The sequence below is a fragment of the Heterocephalus glaber genome, unplaced genomic scaffold, assembly GCF_053883595.1.
Source record: "Heterocephalus glaber isolate CG9 unplaced genomic scaffold, H.glaber_assembly_v1.0 deba00001550, whole genome shotgun sequence".
In the NCBI taxonomy this organism is placed as follows: domain Eukaryota; kingdom Metazoa; phylum Chordata; class Mammalia; order Rodentia; family Bathyergidae; genus Heterocephalus; species Heterocephalus glaber.
The window spans coordinates 4,413,632-4,437,900 of record NW_028258343.1 but is presented as its reverse complement, the minus strand read 5'-3'; the positions used below and the strand labels follow the sequence as shown (position 1 = coordinate 4,437,900).

The 24,269-nt window shown below is 43.5% G+C and overlaps 1 protein-coding gene across 9 annotated transcripts in view; it reads left to right on the top strand.

The window, feature by feature from the left end:
* The window catches only part of Nhsl1 (NHS like 1), a 226,747-nt gene that overhangs the window by 139,933 nt on the left and 62,545 nt on the right, over positions 1-24,269 (top strand). For 6 of the 9 annotated variants that reach the window (XM_087190235.1, XM_087190237.1, XM_004846070.4 and 3 more), the window contains one exon: positions 24,116-24,268. In XM_087190235.1, coding sequence (XP_087046361.1) covers positions 24,116-24,268 — 153 coding nt within the window. Of the gene's footprint in view, positions 1-1,623; positions 6,685-15,679; positions 17,674-17,723; positions 19,847-24,115; position 24,269 lie in introns of those variants that run through there. The other 3 variants (XM_004846072.3, XM_004846073.4, XM_021259351.2) reach the window with 3 other exon arrangements.

The following is a 24,269-nucleotide window of genomic DNA, read 5'->3' as shown; positions in this document are numbered from 1 at the left end:
TTATACAGTAAATGTGAAACAAAGAGTTGCTAATCAACCTGCTAATCAATCCTCTGCGTGTTACAATAGAGGAAAAAATCACCACTGGTGTAGATGTTCTGACCTTTCTCCTGCCACCGTGCCAGAGCCTCCTCCCAGGGTGTGGAGCGGTATCTGTGGAGGTGAAGGAGAAACATTTCTAGACAGCAGCCTGCTTGTTTGCAAAGATTGTTCCCTGACTTGTCCCCTGTCCCCCGCTAATCTCGTGACAGGTCTGTGCATCACGGACAATTGCAGAAATATCTTGTGCAAATGTCATCTAGCCTTGCACGATTAAATTATTCATGGGTTGCAATGGCAGCAAATTACTTCTTTATCTAAGATGATATTTCTCTAATTAAAAACACTGGATAGGATCATTAATATTTAATGGTTTTATTATAATATTTGGATGTTTTATGAAGAAATCAATATTTTTGAGTTGTGAGACCCATAAAAATTCCATTTGTTTTTTTGTTAAAACTTTTTAAAGATCCACACTTTATTGAAAGGAAAATTGAATGGCAGATTAGGATTTGTTTTTAAAGATTCACTTTCCATTAAATTACTACTAAATTATGCTTTGGAAAAATAGTGTAGAAGATGTTACTGCATACACGGCAAAACTTTTTTTTCCAGCTGTGCTCAGAAAAAAAATCCTCTGTTCTCGGTAGATGCTTAGCTGTGGAGGGTTTTGTCTTCAGTGGCACTTAAGGATGTGTGAGCGTTGAAATCATTATGTCCTAGTTTGGGCTGTTCTCTGTCTTCTCCATGAGAACATTTTATGTAATGGAGAACTTTTCTACCTTTATTTTTATTTTTCCAACTGTGATTATATAGGGTAACTGGAAGCATTATTGGATTTGCTATTTTAATGTGTGAAGTGAGATTGCAACAACCCATGCGGTGTTCTGGTTTTCTGAAAATTATTACTGTGAACTTGCTAGTCTCACCTCTGTTGCCGTTATTTTTTAAATGTGAACTGCGTCCCTTTTCAGTGCTGGGAATTGAACCTCCACCCCTGCACCACATCTGAAGCCCTTTTTAAAAATTCTTATTTCGAAGCCGGGTGTAGTGGCACACACCTGTAATCCCAACATTCCAGAGGCTGAGGCAGGAGGATTGCTGTGAGTTCAAGACCAGCTTGGGCTACATAGTGGGTTCAAGGCCAGCTTGAACTGCACAGTGAAAATTTTGTTTGAGACAGGGTCTTACTAGGTTGCCCAGGCTGGACTTGAACTTGTGATCCTGCCTCAGCCTTCTGAGTGCTAGGCTTACAGGTGTGTACCACTTTAGCCACCTGGAACATGTCTTTTCCCTCTCTCTCTCTCTCTCTCTCTTCCTATAATTTTTTCCTCAGTTTCTAGAAAGGGAGTCCATGGACAGACTCATTCTGGACAGTGTCAAGTTGCTATATCAGCAGGTGATATCAGTAAGCACTACTGAGTGAATTCCTGTCAGCTGCTGATACAATTTGAGTAGGTTTTCTCTAACTTTCTCAGCTTATGGTTTAGTAAATTCAGATGTAAATAACTGTATTTCTGGATTTGAATCAACTCCGAGGTAAGAAGCCACAAGTCCCAATGGATTTTAGAGCATATTGGTAAATTTTCTTTTGTCATTGTTGTTCACTGGGACAGGGTCTCACTTTGTAGTTCAGGCTGGCCTTGTGCTCACCATGTAGCCCAGGCTGGCCTTGTACTCACAGTGATCCTCCTGCCTCAGCCTCCCGAGCGCTGGGAGTAGAGCCATGTCTAGTGAAGCACTTGGGCCTGCTGCAGGCTCCATGGTTGACTCATCGCACCCGTTCTGGCCTGAATTCCTTCCCTGTCCAGAGCTGACCTGTCACTTATTCCCTTGCAAGTAGAGTGCAGGAATGTGACCTAGGCTCTGCTAACAGGCTCACTCATTGGATTTGGATGCCTCGCTGAGGGATGTTAGGCAGCAGCTGAGGGGGTTCTTTCAATCTGCTGGCCAGCCCAGCAGCCCTATCTAGTACCCTTCTCAGAGGCCTCAGGGCGCCCTTGGCATGGACTTGTGCATGATCAGTGATGGCCAGCAGGTGGCAGCAGTGGCAGGGCTTCACTGTCATGATCCTGTGTGGCTGGCAGGTGAACTTGCTCTGTGGCCCCCGTGAAAATTCTGTGAACGCCTTAATATTCTTCAATAAATATTTTTGTTTTCCTCAGTGTAACTGGAGTGGATTCTGTTGCTTGTCTGTAAATGCTCCCACATCCACTTTGCAAAGGCACTGACTTGGTTCAGTGACGAGAGGTTCCCTCAAATACTGACAGTTGTTAAGAGTTTCCTATGTGTTTGTTCGTCACCAGAATTTATGCAGCGCCTCAGAACCCTGGGAACTAAGGTTAGGGGACAGTCACCATTTAAAAATGAATACGGAGAAAACCTTTTATGCTTTTGCTGTTTCTCACTCATGAGCTTTGAGCACCAGTTTGTGCAAACCCTGCTGGAAGAAAATCCAGCTAACAAAGCAGGAACTGAGTCTTTCAGGATTTCCCAACAACATGAAATCCCAAGGACACCAGGGAGGCCAGAGGCATGGAGTCCGTGACTACTTGTGTTGCACCTGGAGTAGGGGAGGGCACTCGGAGAGGCTGGGCGAGCCAGGATGCAGCCAGAGAGCAGGACAGGGGCAAAGTCAGCGTGAGGCCAGGCTGTTAGACCGTGCTCCGTTTCCAGCAGCATCAGCTTACCTTGCACTCAGATGATTGGTCTGCTTTTTGCAGTTCAATTTTCCATGTCTCTGACATTCTTCTGAGACACAGATCATAGCTGTGTGGAAAAACTGATATTCAACTATTGGCAGTGGAGCAAACCCTAAGATCTCTGGCGTGACAGCCAGAGCCCCTCACTGCTGACCCCGAATTGACATGAATGTTCCCATGCTGCCTCCATGAGTGTGGCCAAGCAGGCCTGCAGGTTGCGTGTGGCAGGTTCAGACGCAGTGTGGGCAGATGGGTGTAAGTGGGGTGCGTACTCTAGTGCTCGCGCCATCGAGCCTGGGGATCAGGCTCAGGAAGACTCAGACCCCACTGGCCAAGGGGGCTGCCATCCTGGCTTCCTTCAAGGCTGGCACCCAGTTGTGACTCCCAGGCCACCTGCCTCAGGTGTGCACTGAGCAGCCTCGTGAGAGCCTCAGGCCCCGCTTGCACCCCTGCTGCACCCATTGCCCCACATCCCAGGTGCACAGATGGCCTGCTGCATTCTTCATGCCTTTGCTCCTGCTCTTCGGTCCACTCAGAACGACTTCTCCATTTTTCTCCCTGTACCAAACCCGCACCCACCCATCAGGGTCTCGCCCGCAGGTCCCTTGTGTGTTTCCCTTGATGGCCTCCCCTGCTAGCTCCTGTTAGAGGCAAGGAGTCTAACCTCAAATGTGCCTGATATCATCTCACTGGGGCTGCCCTCTTCCATCCAGCCAGTGCCTGGTAGACCAGGAAGACTAGAGGGCTCATTCAGTCTTGGGTCGGCTGATCACCAAATGTACTGGCATTTGCAAAGCCAATACAGGCCCAGTTTCCATCTTTTCAGAGCACAGGTTCTAATGGAAGACAGAGGCACAAGCAAGGAGTGACTGAGCCACACTCCTGGAAGAGGGCGGAGGAAGGGAAAGCCAGGAAAGTTTTCCTGAGAGAAGCTCATCACCACTGTAGTGTCTTCGGAGCCTGAGACAGTGCTTAGTGGGCTGAATCTTTAATGCAGGGGACAAGGCTGGTGAATGAAATTTCTTTTAAATGACTTTGTTTCCAGTTAAAAGTTCTCTACCCAAATAAGAGGCTGTGGATAGTTTAATATTCATTTTTAATTCCTTAAGAATCTTCTAAACCAGGTGTGGTGGCGCACACCTGTAATCCCAGCACTTGGGAGGCTGAGACAGGAGGATTGCCATGAGTTTGAGACCAGCCTGGGCTACACAATGAGCTCAAAGCCAGCCTGAACTACCTTTGTGAGACCCTGTTTCAAAAAAAATCCTTTAGTTTTATTTGGTTTCCACTGTTTCTTTTCTTGCTGTAACTTACTCATTTAATAAAGTAATGTAAATTGCAAGCCTACTGTGTACGAGACCTGCTCCAGGGCCTCAGGCCCTGTGGGTTCAGCCAGCTGTGGCCCCTGTGGTGGGGTCCAGATCATGTGTCTTCTGGAAGATTTAGTCATTAAACAAATTACTGCACAACCAGTTGTGCTCTGAAGGAAAGTACGGGTTTTGATGAGACTGAGCAACAGGAGGTCTGAACAGAGTCGAGGATTAAGGCAGATTTGGTGTCCTGAAAAACAGCAGATGCATCCGAGATCCACAGAAGGACGGAAAGAGAATGGGTGGAAAGTCAGGCCATTGATTCCTCTGCTTCCTCTTTCTCTCACGGTCTGGCAACTGGGAAAGAGTCTTCCATTCTCCCTCCCTCCCTGCCTGCCTGCCTGCCTGCCTGCCTTCCTTCCTTCCTTCTTCCGCCTTTGCCCACCCTATGTATTGATTGCCAATAAAGCTGGTGTTCAAGAAGGTAAATTCCAGGGCCAGGGATTTAGCTCAGTGGTGCCACTGCCTGCCTCACAAGTGCAAGGTCCTGAGTTCAATCCCCGGTACTGCCAAAAAAAAAAAAAAAAAAAGAAGGTAAATTCCAGTTTCAGCAATGATAAGCTCTTCAAAAATTACTTACATTTCTTACTGAAACAAAAGTCCCAGCCTCCAGCGTCCCAACAGACTGGGCCCAGCTGCCCGTCCCCTCATGCCAGTCATGGAGAGTGAGGCCATGCTGGGAAGCAGAGAGAACCATGTTCCAGAGCTGTCTCTGAGGGGCTGACAGAAACTCCAGGCTTCATACCAGAGAAAGGCCAGGGGCCAGGACTGGGGTCACATGGTGGGCAGTGGAGGTCGTGCTCGGCAGTTGTGTCATGTTGGCTGGTATCTCAGTGTCCCAGGATGGGGTCTGTGGGCCCTGGGTGCAGTCATTGCTTGAGAGGGCAGTTGATTTCCACCATGAGGTGCTGCTTCCTGCTTTGAGGGGCAGCCTGAGTTCACATCATGCTCCTGCTTGGGGCGACCTCATCATGGTGTCTCTGAGGCTCTGCTTGTCCTGGATTTCAAGGACAATGACTCGAGACCTTTAGGCCTCGCTCCAGGGGACTGATACTGGACATTTGTGAAAGCTGGTAATTGGATGTCCCTGCAAATCCTGAAAATGACTTCGGTTCCTCTTATCTTGGCGTCCTTGGTTGTGAAGGGGATGAGACAGGCTGAGTGAATCTAGGAACAGTGAGCTTTGTTATACAGACCCTTCCTGAGCAATCAGCATGCCTACTGCAGAGCTGACCTGGGACCTGTCCCAAAGTTTGAGAACAATAAGGGGGACATAAAATGAAGGCAGAGATGCCAAGCTTTAGCCTGCCTTTTTGTTTGTTTTTGAAACAAGGCCTCACTATGCATTTCAAGCTGGCCTTGAAGCCACTGTGTAGCCCAGGTTGGCTTTGAACTCATGGCGATCCTCCTGCCTCAGTGTCCCGAGGGCTGGGATTACAGGTGTGTGTTACCATGCCCGGCGATTCTCCTGAGTTACCCATTGGGCTTCAGGAGGCCTACCTTCTCAGTCCCTGTTACACACTCATGAATACTGGTTAGGTGAACTCAGCCAATATCTGTTTGGAAATTTTTGTGTATTACTTGTAAGCTATTTCTGAAGGGAAATTTCCATAGAGGCTAGAACATTATAGCACTGAAGGACGAATGCTTTCACTTCTCCCTGTTCTTTCGCAGTGCCGCCCATTTCTGTGAATGGCCTATGCTGTCACATTGTATCGATTTTGCCTGGCACCAAGGTTGGCACTGAGTGAAATGAATGGTGGATTTGGCTTTGGCCTCTAGGAGCTATGGAAATGTCAGAGGTGGTCCGCTCTGTGCAGAGTACACAGCACATGAAATAAAGTTCCTGAAAAGCGTTTTCACTTAGGAGTGGATAATTGATGGTGGAGCGTGAATAGATTGAGGGCGAGCACATTGTATTAGAAAAGCAGGCGGGAAAACACACTTGTGAGGAGAACCGAAGCCATGTTAGGGACCCCGTCCTGGGGCTGGCAGAGGGGAGGGAATTCAAGTCCGCCTGTGATAGCTGTGGGAATCTTCGGAAACCTCTCTCTCGCCATTTGCATGGACCTGAGAGGAATTTGCAGCCCACTGCTGAAAGCAGCCTTCTGCCCCAAGATGTCCCAATGACCCCCTTTGCTGCTGTGATGTTTTAGGACATTCTACACATTTAAGTTCCCTCTGAATGAGGCATTCATGTTGCCATTCAGCATGTCTAGTTTGGGGTGCATTCTAAGTCAGATCACACAAGAAGCTCTTTGTGGCATTCAGCAGCTGCAGAAAGAAGAGGCTGGTTTGGGGGGCTGGCGGGGGTGGTGGTGTTCAACACGGGCTCAGAGGAGCCGAGGCGGTCAGGATATAGATTTATCCTGTTGCTGAGGATTTGGGGCTGCATTGATGAAGGGGAAAAGGGAGGCTACTGGGCAAAGAAGTGAATTTTAGCCTATTTTAACATGGGGCATCTCGACACAGTTCGCTCTGTGTAGCCGCTCTGGGATTTGTTTTGATAATGAACATAATATATTGTCCGGAGTCTGTGGCAGATCCCTCTATCCAGTGGGGCGCAGTTGGTGAGTATTTGTCTTCAGAAAGCAGCTGAAATCGTTAAGTCCCTGTCAGGTTAAAGATGGTTGTGCATCAGCATCTGGGAAATGTGGGACAGTGCAGGTATTTTAAACCACCTTCAATAGCCTAAGTGAATGCCTAACCGAATATGGTTTGCAAATGGAAGTTGATTGTGGCAGCTTCATCTCAACTTGTTGTGTATGTGGTGGGGAGTACTGGGATTGGACCTAGGGCCTCGTGTGGTAGGTGGGTGCTCTGCTTTGGGCTACATCTCCATCCCCAAACCTGGTTTCAATCATGTAGCAATTGATTAGAGTACTGCATGCAGAGACAGGTGTTTCAGATACGCTGATAAAATGGCACGGACTCGACTTTTCTGAAGGGGCCGTATCATAGCAGATTTGGAAAACTATTTGGCATGGTAAGATCCTGTTTTATTTTCTCTCCTGATGTCTTTTCTTTTTATTCTCCTTCAAGCAAGGAGTCATTGATTGTTTATCTCTTAGCTATTGGTCAAAAATCTTATAGAGTGATTTGTATACCTCACCTCTTTTCTCTGTCTGTCTGTGCCTGTCTCCCCTCGGCCCCCCTCCAAGGCCTTGCTATGTAGTGCAGGCTGTCCTTAAACTCCATTATAGCCTAGGCTGGCTTCCAACTCCAGGCAATCCTCCTGCCTCAACCTCCTGAGTGCTGGGATTACTGGCGTACGCCACCACACTGGTGTCTCACCTTTTTCACTAAAAGAAAACAGTAGCCAAAATATGAAGTATCTACAGCTGTTTTTAAAATTCTAAGCTTCAAGCGGGGTGGAGTGGTGCAACCCTGGAATCCTAATTACTTGGGAGGCTGAAGCAGAAGGATCACAAATGCAAGGCCAGCCTAGACAACTTAGCAAGACCCGTTCTCAAAACAGAAAGGGCCGGGGATATAGTTCAGTAGTAGAGCACTTGCTTAGCATGTGTGAGGCCCTGGCTCAATCTCTAGTACCACAGGGAAAAAAAAAAATCCAAGCTTTATATTTTTGACTGCAGGTTAATAGTATTGTTAGGTGTATAAAGAAGACTGCAGCTCTTCATCTTTCCTAATATTGTTTTATTTGCTAAACTGTAAAAAAAAACCCCATTGTTATTTTTTTTTTATTTCTGTTTAGTGCCTCCATGATGCTGAGGGGGAGAGGCCAAGCATAACATTTTTACAAAGTCGGAGGCGGATAGTTAGTATTAGCACTATTCTTCTGATTGCCGTCTGATTGTTCACAGCTTCTCTGTGGGCCTAATTATGTGGGGTCAGCAATCAGCACGCCGTTCTCTTCGCCAGCTGTGTCCTAATTGTATCACCCTCTAGTAACAGGAGTGCCCAGGAGTGTGGAGGGCCTTCTGTGGTGTGAGCTCAGAAGCCCACATTGTGAAGTCCTTGCTTCAGAAATATTAGGTTCCTAGACTTCAGAGACACCGAAAAATAGATCTCCATGCAAAAATTGGTATTTTTATTTATGTTGCTTGTTCTTATTTGTGTCTACTTTTGGAGGGGTTGAGGCAAGGTCTCACTATGTAGTTCAGGCTGTTCTTGAACTCCCAGAAATCCCCCTGCCTCCGCTCCCAAGTGCTGCAAATACAGGCACGCACCACCATGATTGGCTTGTTGTTTACCCATTAAAAATAGACCTACCTTTCTGAATTGCAAAGGAAAATCTGAAAGAATATGAAAAATTGAGTTTATGCAGGGTCTCACTAACTTAAAAAGTCTCTGACCAGCTTTTGGAAATCAAAATTCTGTGCTGTCTAGATGAATTCCAACTATCACTTTCCCCGGCTGACCTTCCTTACACGGCTGGCTCACCAGGCTCACCTCCAGCATAATTACACAGCCGTCCTAGTGCTCACGCTTAGTAAGGAGCTGTGCTTTCACTGTTTGAACAATTCAGCTGTCTTCAGTAATTTAAAAAAATATAAATATAATTTTTTTTAAATGACACTAATCAGATAAGCATGTTGAGCCTTCCCTAGATTAACCTTTACCATTACCAGAAAACCTAATACAGTCGGAGACTTTTACTATAAATATGGCATCCAGTCACTGGCGGGGCTAAGTGACCCATCTTACTTTGTCTCAGTGTCATTCTGCAGGTGAACCTTAGGCTTCGTGGATGTCTCGGTGTCCCCTCAGCCCCGAAGGTGACACCCTACTTTGTCATTACCGCCCTGCCCCACCCTGCAGTCTTTATGGAGGAGCCTTCTTTTGCTACTCGTTTTTTCCCACATAGAAAATTCTTCTAAAGTGTGTATTCCTCATACGTTTGGTAACACCATCCATCAAGTAGGTCCTTAATATCCAATTTTAAAGATGCAGGTGAGCTCAGCGCTTTGGCTAATCACATGACTCTTCCAAATTAGATCTGCGGGGTCGTCACATCAGCCTTTGGCTTTCACTCCACCATGAGGTCTTCCTTTTCATCCCTAAAGATTCAGAGGAAAAGTTGCATCTGTTTTTTTTCTTTTCAATTTTAAGTTTCATTTCCCTTAGGTTAATTTTATTCTAAGAGTATATGGTTATATTGAATTTAACATAGAAAATATATTCTAATTTTACATTAATTAAAAGTTATTCTATTTCTAAGATGATATAGACCCTTCCTAGGCATTCACAATGTAAAATGAGTTAACTTTACAACTGAGCATTTTGAAATGTAGCGCTACTGATACACATTATTTCTGTCCCGAAATGAGCCTTTCTGTACCTCACAGAGGCTTTGTAGAGGAATTAGTTGAATCAGTCCTACTCAGGTGAATGGATTAGCGCTGTACAACATCATGAAGCATAATTGACTCAAGTATAAGAGGCTTACAGTTAATGAAATGATTCATTCTCTTTCTGCAAGACAGGCACAGTTTGCTTTTGAAGCGGTTAACCTTGAAATAAGATAACTCAGTTTTAAATAAAGAGTTACGAAACCCGCATCAAGCAGTGGCTCTTAAGCAAAGTTAACAACTGTAATTTGACAAAGGAATAGAGCGTGGGGGGTAGGTCATGGGTCAAGCCTACAGGAGGATGTGCAGAGCTTGGACAGATAGAGGTGAAAGTCCCTCTTCATGGCCCCTGCCCCTGCAAGCTGCAGGTGGAGAACTGTGTTGGAAACTGCAGCATCAGAGGGAGCCTGAGCTCAGATGCTGAGCAGCCCTGGGTCTCCTGCACATTAATGCTGGTGAAGTAGAAGGAGCAGATTGGGTTTTTCTTACAACTCTCTTCACCTCTTTGCTTTCTAAGAACCTTGAAAGCTGCCTTTTTTGGCCTCCCATCATCTATCTTATTTACATTACTTCCAGCCTTGAGGCCCAGCCCCTTGTCAGAGCTCTCCTGGTGGCCCCACCCCACTCTGTCATCCCTGACAGTGGCTGCATGGTCCCCTTGCACTGGGGACACTGTGCCCTTCCTACAGGCTGGGCTTTGACTGTTGTGTCAGCAGGGCTCCCTTTGTCCTTTGGACTTCTGATTAGGGTTTCTTTCTTTCTTCTTTTATAGCATGTTTTCAGTCTGCATTTCATTTGTTCAACATTTGTCACATGAATATTGTGGCTTGACTAAACTAGCCACGGTGATAGCAGATGTTTTGAAATGGACAGAACAGATGGCAGCAGTGGTATTGGATTAAATTATTAACTAGGATCCTCAGCAAAAGCCTTTAGCATCAACACATGCCCAGTGAAGGGTGTTTCTCAGCATCAAAATGAACTGTCAGTGGATGCCAGATCAAGTTGCTTCTCAGGAATTGATACACGACCATGTGTGTCTGCCCCCAACCACCCACCCTGTGCTGATGAGGTGAGATTTCCATTTGTCCTTTGCAATATGTCCTACGACCCATCATTAAAAATTAATTCAGAGGCAGAAGAAAGAACAGATCATTGTACTAATGAAGTTCTGGAATACTGGTGATTTTTGTGAAATAACTTCATTCATGGAGAAGTTAATTCTTCATGACCAGGTCATCAGATGCGTGTGTTTGGTGGACAGTATCTCTACAATGTTACACTTGAAACATACCCCATATGTTTTAAGTAAATGATGGTAATTTTAGCAGTTCCTATAATCTCTTACTACCGAATATATACATTATATTTTATTGACTCAGAAAGCTTGTATTGTGTGATATTTTCCAGCACCCCCAGTTAGGCTGAAAAGCTCAAGAATGAATGAATAAGAGTGAATGAATGTGTCTAAGGGTTTAAAAATTAGTTTAACCGTACTTAAGGACAAGTAAATCTAAATGAGTCATGTCTAGTCTTCTATTTTAGATGTTAAAATTGATTTTTAAAAATAGCTTAAAACAAATTACAGTGATAAGCAGTAAAGGCACCATTTATTGATAAAGTTAGGCTGTGGAATTTTTCCATTTAAAGAGTTAAAGGGCCGGGGATTTAGCTCAGTGGTTTCGCCGCCGGCTGTGCAGGTGCAAGGACCCGAGTTCGATCCCTGGTACCAAAAACAAAACAAAACAAAACAAAAAGAGTAAAAGTTCCTCTCAGAAATGTAGAGTCTAATCATTTAGTACACAACTCAGATCAGACCACTGTTATGTCTGATTTTTCCTTCTTTTTCCTCCTCCAATTTACAGGAGCATACTAATCTTTACTGATTATATATTCCATTTTCAATTGATCAAGGATTCAAAATGTGTATGTGTATATATATATATATATATATATATATATATTTTGCAACATAACCATGGCTCATTTCTGCATGTGTACTGTATTTGAAAATGTTCCTTTTCACTCAGTATTGTTTAACAATGTAAAAGTCTTTGAACTCAAAATGAAAAAACAAATTTAGGGTGGGGGGCAGTACTGGGGATTGAACCCATATTTTTTATTTTTTGGAGATAGGGTCTTGCCAAGTTGCCCAGGCTGACCTTGAACTTGCAATTGTCCTGCCTGAGCCTCTCAAGTAGCTAGGATTACAGGTGTGTGTTATCTTACTCAACTCAAAATGAAGACTTTTAATACCCAACTAAGTTTAATAGACAGAGGAAGAAGGTCTGCAGTTGTGTGTAAATAGGGACAGGCAGGTGAGAACAGTGAGGGGAGAGAGGCCATGTCTAGGATTTCTGGATGCTCCCCATAGCTCTATTCTTTTTTTTTTTTTTTGGTACCAGGGATTGAACTCTGGTCCTTGCGCTTGCGCAGCAGACAGCGAAACAACTGAGCTAAATCCCCGGCCCTCATAGCTCTATTCTTAAGCTATTAAATTTCAGCAGTCACTTATGAGTCCTTGAGGTTTATTTACTTATTTATTTTTTAGTGATGGTGTTTGGTATTAAACTCAGGGCCTTATGCATGCTAAGCATGCTCTACCACTAAGTTCCACGCCCAGCCCCTAGTTTTTAAAAACTTTCTCTGGTCCTGAAAACATATTACAGGTAGAATATCCCTTATCCAAAATGCGTGTAAGCAGAAGTTTCTTGGATTTCAAACTTTTTTTTAGAATTTTGGAGTATGTACATACACATTATATCTTGGTGGGATACACAAGTCTGAGCACAAAATTAACTTACATTGCATATCCATTTTATACACAGAGCTTGAAGGTCATTGTATGCGATATTTTTTTTGTATGCACTATTTTTAATGCACCTGTGTTTTGACTGTGACCTGTCCCATGAGGTCAGTGAGGAATTTTTAATTAGTAGTCTCACATGGGAGCTCAAAAAGTTGTTGAATTTTGGAGCCTTTCAAATTTTGAATTTTCAGAGTAAGAATGCTCGACCTATGTAGACTGTTAAATACAGGCTGATAAACCCAAGGAGATAGAGAAGACACCTCACTGGCCACAAATTCTCACCCCTTTAGCCTTACCGTGGCTCTTGTCCCAGTTTCTGTCTATTTCAGTACAACAGCGCCAGGCGCACTGACGCCTTTATCATCCCCCCAGGGACTCCATGGTCGTAGCGCTCTCCCAGGATTTCTCCATTGTTATCATTTTTATCTCTTTGGGTGTCTTCCCCACTGAACTGTGAATTTCCTAGGGTCACTGACCATGTGCGATTCACTGTTTGTTTGCTGTGTTGGGAATCAAACCCAGGCCCTCATGCATGCTAGGCAAGCATGTTCAGCCAGTGAGCTACATTCCCAGCTCCGTTTGATTTTATTTTAACCTAGATGCCTAACACAGAGAAGCTAATAAAGTACTCAATACAAAATTGTTTAATGATTGAACATAAATACAATTACCATTAATATTTTTAGTATATAAGCCTGGTGTGGTGGCACAAGTCTATAATCCTAGCACTTGGGAATCTGAGGCAGGAGGATTGCCAGGAGTTGGAGGCCAGCCTGGGCTGCATAGTGAGTTCAAGACCAGCCTGAATTACATATTGAGACCTTGTCCTAACCATCCCTCCCAATAATAGTAATATTTTTAGGATATAGCCTACTTTGCAGAAAATTCCTCTATTTCTATATGTTGCTATATCTTTGCTAATATGTTATGTACCCACTGCTGGGAAGTAATCAGGTAACAGTAGAATGACAAGGTAAAGGCTAGAAGAAAAATTTAAAACATTGATCAGGAATAAGATTTCATCTCAGTGAAAGAGTAAGCAGAAAAGTTGAAATGTAATAAATCAAAGTACAAATATTATAGAGCACTACATTACAGTAGTGGTAACAGAATTCCAAAATTGTGGACCAGGATAAGCCACAAAGATTATTCCAGCAATGTCAGAGCATAGTGATATTTGTGATACTTGACAGTGCTTTTGGAGAACAATGATTTAACCATAAAGGTTTTTATTACTTATGTGTCCTAATAAGGAATTGGATAAGAGAGTATACTTTCATGATACCAACTAAAGGTGTCTTTTCAAAATTTGATATGTGCTAATAAGAGAGAAGTCTGGATGCCTGGATTCTCAGTTTACTTTTTTTCTTGGTACCAGGGGTTGAACTCAGGACCTTGCGCTTGTGAGACAGGCAGTGGAACCACTGAGCTAAATCCCCGTTTACTTTTTGGCCCTCAGTTTACTCTAGATCTGTATTAGCTTCTAAATCTCAGTTTTCTCATTTTTAAGAGGGATGAAATTTATCTGTGACTGTATCTCTAGTAGAAATAAGAAAGATCATTTGACACAACCAGGGGAAAGGAAATTGCTTTAAATTAAACATGTTGAACTTGAGTAATGTGAAATTTGAGTAGAGGTTGCTTAGCAATAGAAATTGAAAGACAGAGAAATGGAAGATAGTAGAGAGAAACGAGGAGTCTAGTGGTCAGCAGCTTTTCTGTGGAAAGGTTTAGACAGTGAATAGTTCCAGTTTTGAAGACCACACAGTCTCAACCATAGCCATGCAGCTCTGCTGTCACAGGCCCTAAGTAGCCTTAGACAATGTGTTAACCAGCAGGTGTGACAGTGTCCCTTACAACTGTGTGATTGGACATTGAAATTCGAGTTTCACAGAATTTTCATGTCATGAAAATTATTATTGTAATTTTTTTCAACCACTTGAAAATAGGCTGGCTGGATTTGGCCCAAGGGCCATTAGTTGCTGACTATTCTGCCTTATACTAACAAAGCTACTCAAGTTTTTAGTCAGAAGTTCACTGGTGACCACTGAGAATCTTTTAGAAAAGCTATAAGCATTTGAGTTGCCGGAGACAGGAAAGGTACTATGTTGGTGCAAACTGGAAGCAGTAGGTTCAGAGCAATCATCAGGGAGCTGGTGATTTAACTCCGAGACAACCAGACAGACTGTTCCAGTGTCTGCAAAACCAATTCCTCTCCATTAAACCATGGCTTTTTATTAACCTTAAGGCTGTTTAGCTATCTCTTCAGAACGTATTCATCAATCTAACAAACGCACACTCTTACCACATGTCAGATATCATCGAAGGACTTTATCCGTAATAACTCTTCTAGTTCTTATGATAACCTTGTGATATAAATCCTCTTACTGCCTTCCTTATATAGCCGAGCAAACAGCTGAGTGTGGAGAGGTCCCCTGTCCTCTGGGAAGTTGCTGGGGACCTGGGTGGGGTGGCTGCAGAGCTGGGGTCTTCGCCGTTAGGTTGAACCATCAAGTTTCCCAGCGATGAGCTGAGCAACCTAAAAACCCTAGACACTGCCCCAAATAGTGTGTCAGAGAGGCATGCAGATTATATGGTGAAAACAAGTCCTTGTTCTTATTCCTGTACACAGGAAATAGAATTGACAATATCATTGGCAGAAATTTTATGAAGGGCTTTCTATTTTTTTTTGGTACTGGGGATCGAACTCGGGTCCTTGCGCTTGTGCAGCAGGCGGTGAAACCACTGAGCTAAATCCCCGGCCCAGGAAAAATTGTATGATTAGTAAGCTCTCCCAAACACTACTTCATAATGTATGCAAGGTAATAAATGTGATAGTTAGTTTGGTGTATTACCTGGATTAATGCAGTTATGGAGCATCTTGGGAAATGCACCAAGAATGGGGTGCCCTAGGTTTCCGGGGTGGATGGAAGCCCCCTGCCTGGCCCTACACCTAGCATTAATGGGTGAGGAAATACAGTGGCACTGCCTTTCTACAACTGTGTCCTCTCAGCATCAGACTTCAGGTTGAGTGAGAAAGGAAACTGCTTTCCATGTGTGACTCTTTTACTCTTTGTAATTGAAGAGGGGCAAGAGCATGTCTTTAAGTAGTCCTAGGGGATCAACAACGTATCTCACAGCCTCATATCCTTCCTCTTGAGAATGAGAGCCAGTAGGGTTCGTTAGAGTTCTGTTTCATTGCCATCACCTCCTTTGAGTTTTTACTCAATCTCACCATTTCAGAGAGGACCACCCTGTCTCGATTTAGTACAGTGCAACCTGGCCACTTCCTACTCCAAGGCCCCTTCTATCCTGCTCAACTTTCATTAGCCCATTGGATTTACAGCCTCCTAATCTACCATGTAATTTGTTTACTATGGAATAATATAAGCTCTGTTTACTGTGGAATAATGTAAGCTCTGCGAGAGCTGGGATCTCACCTGTTTTCCTCAGGGATGTATCCCGATGGAGAGTAGCATCAGTGGGTGCTCAGTATTTACTTTTTTAATGTTTTTATGTTCACATGCTGTGGTTTTGTGTACGTGAAAAGCTACATGGTGTCCAGGACCAAGCATATGTTGTTGTCTTGAAAGAAGAGTTTTTCTCGATTGGAAGTGTGTGTAGTGACAACTTCAAGAACTTGTGGATTGTGAATAGGGGTGTTTCTGCCTGTCTCTCATGCACTGAGCAGGGTGAGGCCACCTTGCCCATAAATTTGTTTTCTGAAGGGGAACTTTGCACACTAATTTAAGGCAGCTGCATAATCTGATTTACTGTCTTAGGTGTTACCCATTTCCGTCTGCCAATGTAATTAGTTATAAGCGAAGCTATGTAAAGGATGAACGAATACAAGTTGAAAATCTGTGATGTATGGCTGTGTGTTTTCTTGTTTGCTTTTGTTGTTCAGAAACTAAGATGGAAGGGATAAAATGTTTGAGGAAGCATCATTCCAAAGCTTTCCCTAGAGGGAGCCCCTTCTATAAATTTTATTCTTTGACTAAGAGCCTTTGTTATAAACTAAATGTTTTGAATTAGTGGCTTATTACATTTTTCCATTTAGTTACAAGTCTGGCCTGAAGCTATGAAATAAGAGGTCGTCTAAGTTGTTTCAAAAACTGTTTTGCCATCAAGTGGAGCTGGGGCGAGATGTGAGCTGAGTTCTGTCCCTTTTCATATTTCCTGAGCTGCATTCGTCTCTTTTTTGTCCCTCCTGGAATATATTTTTCCAGTGCTTCCTTACATCCCATTTCTGATACCTCCCTTTGTGTTTGTTTCTCCACCTCTCAGAGATGGGCTTCAAATGAGCAAAAGAAACAACTCAATACAGTACATTTTGTGTTAAAGAGTAACCTAAATAGCCTGGGATTTAGCTCAGTGGTTTCGCCGCCTGCTGTGCAAGCTCAAGGACCCGAGTTCGATCCCTGGTACAAAAAAAAAAAAAAAAGAGTAACCTGAATAGTGTTTGTGTGAGACTTTTACCTGGGGGAGCGGTTGTGCAGTTGTTAAAATAGGCACTTAGGTGAGAATTACATTCGGAATGAAGATTAAAATGGTTAGGGTCCTTTATCTAGTTTCTCATTTGGAGTGGAGAAGTTGTGTTCATGTTTTTAGAGTTGTGGCATCACACTGGGAACACAATACTGGTTCACAGTCATTGGCAGAGAAGGGCGAGAAGTCTGGCCATTGTCATTTGCATAAAAATGCACCCCAGTCGTCCCTCCCAGCGCCTTAGAGATTCTATTCTAAAGTTTTACCGCTTATAAAGGTTCCTCTGGTATGGGAGGCAGGGCCCCGGGGGCGTGGTCAGCAAACAATAGTTTGGTTCTTTTTCCCCCTGTGTTCGTTCAGATCCCACATCCAGTACACCCAGAGTTAGCAGGAGAGTCACAGGATCAATGTGGCACTGCTCTCAGACTTGCCGGCTCCTGTAAAACCACCTGGATGTTCACAGCGGCCTAGTGAAAACGGGAGCACGTTTGTTTAATCTTGATTTCCGCAGAGGAAAATCTACTGTGTTTTTGCGGACTCCAGAGAGGAGAAAGTGGAATGAACGAGCGTGGAGGCACAAAGCCTGATGCGGCCGTCATGCAAATAGACCGCGATTGGCTTTCTCTTTCTGTGCCTGTTGCTACTGGCTGCTCCCAGCCTTCGAGATTAGGTTTCATGGGAGTTTTTCAGGTTCAAGGACTGCTAATGGGTTGTAACTGCCTGACAATAAACTGAACCTCAGAGTTCCAGCAGTCCCTGTAGACGGGGAAGGACGGGAGACTGGAGGAAGAAAAGTTAGACGCAAGCGGAAGACCGCAGCTTGCCCCTCTGCCTGCCCGACTGAGCTTTTAATGTGACTTCAGTTTCCAAACCCTATGTGGGCGCTCCAGAAATGGTGGTGTTCATAAATGCAAAGATTAAGTCTTTCATTAAACTTTTTAAGAAGAAAAGTAAGTAGTTCCCTTTCTCCCTCTACCTACTGTCTGTGTGTGGGTGCGTGCGCACGCGTGCTTGGGTGTGTTTTATGTGCTCCTCTGTCTTTTTGAGCAAAGGAATTAGAGTGTGAAACGGCGGCACAGGGTTGAGTTAAACACTCTAGACAGGTTGTTCAAACTCTTCAGCCTTTTGTGACTGTAGGATGGGGTTATGTGATCTTAACTTGTCTTATTTATTTATGGCTGGGATTTTAAGTGACTTCACTTCTTTTGTACTTCTCAAAAGAAGTCTTTAAAGAAAGGGGAAATCTTTGTGTTTACCTCGATTCCCTTGATATGCAGGGCATTGTTTTTCATCCTTTTGCCTGTCCCATAGCCTTTATGGTGGGAATGACTCTGTAAAAGTCCCCAGCTCTCTCTGTTATAGGTTTAAGAGCTCAAGGTTAGACTGTCTGGACAGATCAGTGATTGTTGTGAAGCAGGTGCTTTTGTGCTTGGCTTCATTGTGCACTTACTGTGAGTTTCAATTTGCTAATCCAGGTGCCCTTCGTTCCTTGAGAATCTAATTTTTTACAGTGACAGGGCTTTGTTTTTATGTGGTTATTGGCTTATTTCAGTTTAGTTTTTGGATCAATGACTGAAACTGGAGCCAGGTGCACGGGTGGGGACTCTGGTAGGAGCAGCTTTGGAGAAAGAAACAAAGAAGTCCAGCGGACCCCCCCCCCCCTTTCTGGCTTTGGAGGGACTGATAAAATCTGCCCTGGCGAGAGCCAGTTACACCAGGGAAGAGACAACTGCTCTTTGAGAGGAGCCAGTTGGTACTTGTGCGCTGGGGCTGATGGTGTGATTACACGGACTCAGATACCACTGCCTGGATTTGATTATAATTGGCAAAAGGGGAACGTTTAAATTTTTCATCTATGAAGTATGGTATTAAATCTTTAAAACAAGTGGACATTAGCACCTTGTAATGAACATTGCTATGACTTCTGGGAACTCTTTGGGGGACCTGTAGTCAGTTTGGCACCGTGCTAGATTCTGAAACATTTGTGAGGACGAAGTCAGGTCTTTGTGGATCTTACGCATGGAGATGGATAGTTGTATGCACCAGGCAAAACATTTATTCCGTAAGAGATTACACAAAACATTAGGTCCCTCATTTATATGCTGCTTTTGTCAAACATTGTAAGCAGAAAGCAGATAGGGCATTTTTGCTTTTAGCTTGATGTCTAGTTCTCCATGTCTGTTTTCCTATTTAGCAATATATAGAGAAGGTAGAACTCTTTATGAAAGATGCATAGGATTTTAAAATTTAGTAGCTATAGGAAGGTAGTTTTTGAGGTGAGAGCTACATTATGGCTTAGGGTTACAAGAAGGTTGAGAAAAACAATTCCTTCTTAGTGATGGTTTTGAAGTTAGGGATTCCTTCAGAATATTGTCCACTCTCCCTTCCACACCGTGCTTTACATGAGTTACTTCATAAGCTAAGAGCTTTACATATATGAGTTTATTTGACTTGAGTATGTGTGTGTGTGTGGGTGGGGAGATTGAACCCAGGGAAATACATCTCTAGCCCTTTTATTATTATTTTACTCTGAGACAGAATCTCACTAAGTTGCCCAGGCTGGCCTTAAACTTGGAATCCTCCTGCCCCAGCCTCCCAAGTAGCTAGGATTAGAGGCATGTGCCACCATGACCAGCTGGTTCATTTGATCATTGTAACAGTAATGTAACTGTGCTATTGGATGTGTTTTGTTAATTTGAAATATGTCCAAATAGATCCAGTAGTCTGGGTATGTCTTTTTGTAGTACATTGACAGTCTGTTTATGAGCTTGTTTCTGGGTTTTTTTGTTGTTGTTGTTGTGGTTGTTATTGTTTTTTGGTACCGGAGATAGAACTTGGGACCTTGTACTTGTGAGGCAGGTGGTGGAACCACTGAGCTAAATCCCCGGCCCTATGAGCTTGTTTCTAAGGCCACATTATGTTGTAGCAAAGAGTGTTCTTGGGACACGGTCTGGCATAGGTCAGATTCAGGCCTTGCCTCTGACTCACACAGTTCCAGTGTCTGGTGATTTTACAGGAGTTAACCTTGACATCTCAAAGAAATACCTCAGCATGGGGTTGGAGTTTTCTCTTACCTTTCTCGAGTTTCTCTGATGCCTGGGTTATGTGACAAATCTGTAGAAGGTATTTAGAAATTGCTGGTGAATTTGTCTGGGTGTTTTGGGCTTCATTTAGGGGTTTATGCATACTCCAGCTAAGGTAGTGTTGTCAGGAAAAATGAAATAAAGAGGTCTCAAGCACTAGGGGGATGGAAGGAAATTATTTTAGAGATTTATCTTAATCTCGGGATTGCCTGTTATTTTCCCATCTAATGTTTTAGGCTCTTACGTTGGGAAAAAGAATTGAATTGGATTGTGGTTTTTGTTTACTTTTTTTAACTGTGTATCCTTCTATTGGTACATTTTAGGTATACAATATAATGACATTCATCATTGGAAATTTGCACCTTTACATAATCTCTCTTGGTTCTTACTTTTCCCCCCTCCCCTGCCCTCCGTTCAACCCCTCCATCCCTCCCTATTTATAAAGACTTTGTTTCCTTTTTTCACTTTCTCATATTAATTCCATTCCCTTCTTTCCTTTCCCCTACCCTTCCCACTTCCCCATCCCCTTTGCCCCTTTTCTTCATATTTCACATTATCTATTATACCTTTTAGTCCTTATTTACACTTTCAGTTTCTCACAGCAGAGAAACTATTAGGTATTTACACATGTGTGTCCTATTTATTTCACTTAAGAGTATCGCCTCAATGTGCATCCATTTAGCAATAAATGTCTCTAATTTCTCGGTTTTTCTATGGCTGAATAGTACTCCATTTTATAAAAAACCTCCACATTTTCTTAATCCAGTCTCCAGTTGATGGACATTTGGGGCTGTTTCCAAGCTTTAGCTTTTACAAACTGTGCTGCTATGAACATGGATGCACATATATCACTGTGGTATGATTTTTAAAATTCTTTGCAGGGGAATAGCTGAGGTCAAATGGGACTTCCAGTCCTAGTTCTTTGAGGTATCTCCATACTGATTTCCACAGTGGTTGCATTAGTCTACACTCCCATCAGCAGTGGAGCAGGGTTCCTCTTTCCCCACAGCCCCGCCAGCATTTGTTATTGGTTGATTTCATGATAGCAGCCATTCTTTTTGGAGTGAGGTGGAATCTCAGCATTGTTTTCATTTGGATCTCTCGAATAACCAGTGATGTTGAACATTTTTTCATATGTTTCTTTGCCATTTCTACTTCTTTGTGTGAGAAATGTCTGTTCATTTCAGATGCCCAGTTTTGGATTGGGTCTTCAAATTTGGGAGGTCTCTGATTTTTTAAAGTTCTTTATAGATTCGAGATAGTAGACCTTTGTCTGAGGGACTGCTGGTGAAAATTTTTTCCCACATTATGGGTTGTCTCTTCACACTGCTGGTGGTTTCTCTTGCTGTGCAGAAGCTTTTTCTTAAGAAGAGATCACACTTTTTGATTGTTTATGCTAGTTCATGGGCAACTGAGGTTTTGTTCATAAAATCTTTTCCTACACCAATATCTTCAAGAGTTCTACCTAATCTCTGTTCCAGCCGGTTCGGCATTTCTGTTTTAATATTTAGATCTTTAATCCATTTCAATTTTAGTTTACTGCATGGTGACAGATATAGGTCTAGTTTTAGTCTTTGGCAAGTTGAAACCCAATTTTTCCAGCACCATTTATTAAAGAGGCTATCTTTCCTCCAGTGAGGGTGTTTGTCTCCTTTGTCAAAGATGAGGTGGCTGAGTGTGTCTGGACTTGTTTCTGCATCTTCTAATCTGATCCACTGGTCCTCAGGTCTGTTTCTTTGCCAGTACCATGCTGTTTTTATAACAGTAGCTTTGTAGTATAATTTCAAGTTGGGGGTTCTGATACCCCCTGCCATGTCTCTGTTACCTAGAATTGCTTTTGCTATTCTGGGTCTCTTCTTGTTCCAAATGAATTTTTGGATTGTTTTCTCAAGGTCCATGAAGTATGCTGCTGGGATATCAATTGGGATTGCATTGAAACTATATAGCAGTTTTGGAAGTATGGCCATTTTCACTGTGTTGATCCTTCCTACCCAGGAGCAAGGGATGTCTTTCCATTTTCTGATATCGTCTTCAATCTGTCTTTTCAGAGTCCTATGTAGTTTTCAGAGAAGAGGTCTTTGATATCTTTTGTTAAGTTGATTCCTAAGTATTTCAGTTTTTTGAATGCTATTGTGAAGGGAATTGTTTGCCCTATTTCTCTCTCAGTGAGTCTGTTGTTCGTGTAGAGGACAGCTATTCATTTTTGTGTGTTGACCTTGTATCCAGCTACTCTACTGAATTTGGTTATTAAGTCTAGAAGACTTTTGGTGGTGTTCTTGGGGTCTTCTATATAGAGTATCATGTCATCTGCAAATAATGACAATTGGACTTCTTCGTTTCCTATTTTTATTCCTTTTATTTCTTTCTCTTGTCTAATTGCCGTGGCTAATGTTTCACAACATCTTGTAGCATATTATCCGTTACAAACAATTTCCAACACCGAATCGCAGTGTTGGCATTCTGTCCAACAGGTTTCACCCCTGGAAAGAACCTAGTAACATTTTCTGAACTACTTCTAACGTCGGATCGTTTAGGTATGTGTGACCATGTTGTACCATTTTGACTAGTCAAATATTTGTCTTCCTCATCTGAATCAAGGCCTTCATTCTCTACTTCTCTATCTGTCATTTCTTGTTCCGTCTCACTGTCGAAACTTCTTTGGCTTACTTGATCCAAGTCATCATCAGTAGCTGAATCACCTGATGATTCACTTTCAACCTCCCCCCAAAGTTGTAAAAGCGGATTTTTATGCGACATTGCACTGAATTGGGGTACTTCTGTTGATAATTTGGCTCACATGCATACCCCTTGTAGTTCCTCTACCAAGTGGGCAAACACAAAGATTGCTTCCTGTACTCCCCCTGGAGCAGCTACTGTGGTGTACATCCAGATCCTCACTGGGCCATGGCTTAACCGCTGGGGGTTGTCGCAGCAGGGCCTGATGCTGCTGCCGCCGCTTCAAAGGCCAAGGCTGCCGCAGACAGTGCTGCCTCTAATGCGCCAAAGTGGCCGCGCACCCAGCGCGTGGGGAGGAGACATTGGCTGGCAGAGAGATCTATGTCTGAGCTGTGCCGCGCTGCCCGCCCCTGTGCTCCAGCGATGCGCAGCAGCTGCGCCACCTGAGCTTTGCCGCAGGCCCACTCGCTGGCGTCCATCTACCCGCCCAACTCTGGGCCTTTATGTCCAGGGCGTAGCAATGAAGGGAAAGGAGTTCATCTTCAATGTCTCATGAAAAGAAAAAGGCGCGCTGTTTTACAGGAGGCCTACGATCAAAGAATCACGTTTGTCAGTCACGCCTCGCTTCCGGTGTTACTTCCGTGGGCCTGGATTGTGTCTAAAAAAATCAATTGCACAAAAATTTATTTAAAACATTTTATTACAGAAGTATTCTGTGAAAGCAAGAAATTAGAGAACTTTTTATAGCACATATGGATCTCTATGTCTATTATACCATTCCATGTATTAAGTTGAATATTTATACAAAAGTTTTAAAGATTTATATGAGTTTATAATAGTGATGTTTTAAAATAATGCTATAACCGGGCATGGTTGCGCACACCTATAATCCCAGCACTTGGGAGGCTGAGGCAGGGGGATCACCTCAAGTTCAAGGCCAGCCTGAACTACAAAGCAAGACCCTGTCTCAAAAATTAATTAATTAATTAATGAACATAAAATAATGGTATAGAAGGGAAAGATTTGGTCTCCTGGTAGGAAGTTTGTTTCTGTCAAGACAATCTCGTGTTTAATGATACAGTGGCTTTCTACTGTTGAATAACTGCTATTTGTCGTGGTGGTGGAGTTAAGTAGGAGTTGGAAGTCTCCATCAGTTTTTTGGTACCAGGGATCAAACTCAGGTCCTTGCGCTTGCGAGGTAGGCTGCAGAACCACTGAGCTAAATCCCCAGCCCTACCATCAGTTTTATCACTTGTTAGTCTCATGTGGGAGTGCTAAGATCTAGGAAGCAGCCAACTGCAGAAACAATTCTGTGAAAACAGTGTATGGAGGATAGATAGTTTCAGCTTTCTCTGATCAGATAGAACATGGTTAGGTAAGACTCATGAGTCTAAGGTCCAATCTCACTCAGATCTTTTTTTTTTTTTTTTGGTAGCGGGGATTGAACTCGGGTCCTTGTGCTTTCGAGGCAGGTGGCGGAACCACTGAGCTAAATCCCCGGCCCTCTCACTCAGATCTTGCTCCATTTCTCCTTGCTGTGGATGTGTTAGACACTAAGACCTTACCTTCAGGTAGCAGATTTGGAGCCAGTGCAGCCTCATTTGACATCTGAATCTGTTCTTTCTTTCTCTAGCGGTTTCCAACCTAGATGAGGAGAGCCGATGGACAGTCCACTACACGGCCCCATGGCACCAGCAGGAGAACGTGTTCCTGCCCAGCACAAGACCCCCATGTGTGGAGGACCTGCACCGCCAGGCCAAGCTCAACCTCAAGTCGGTGTTGAGGGG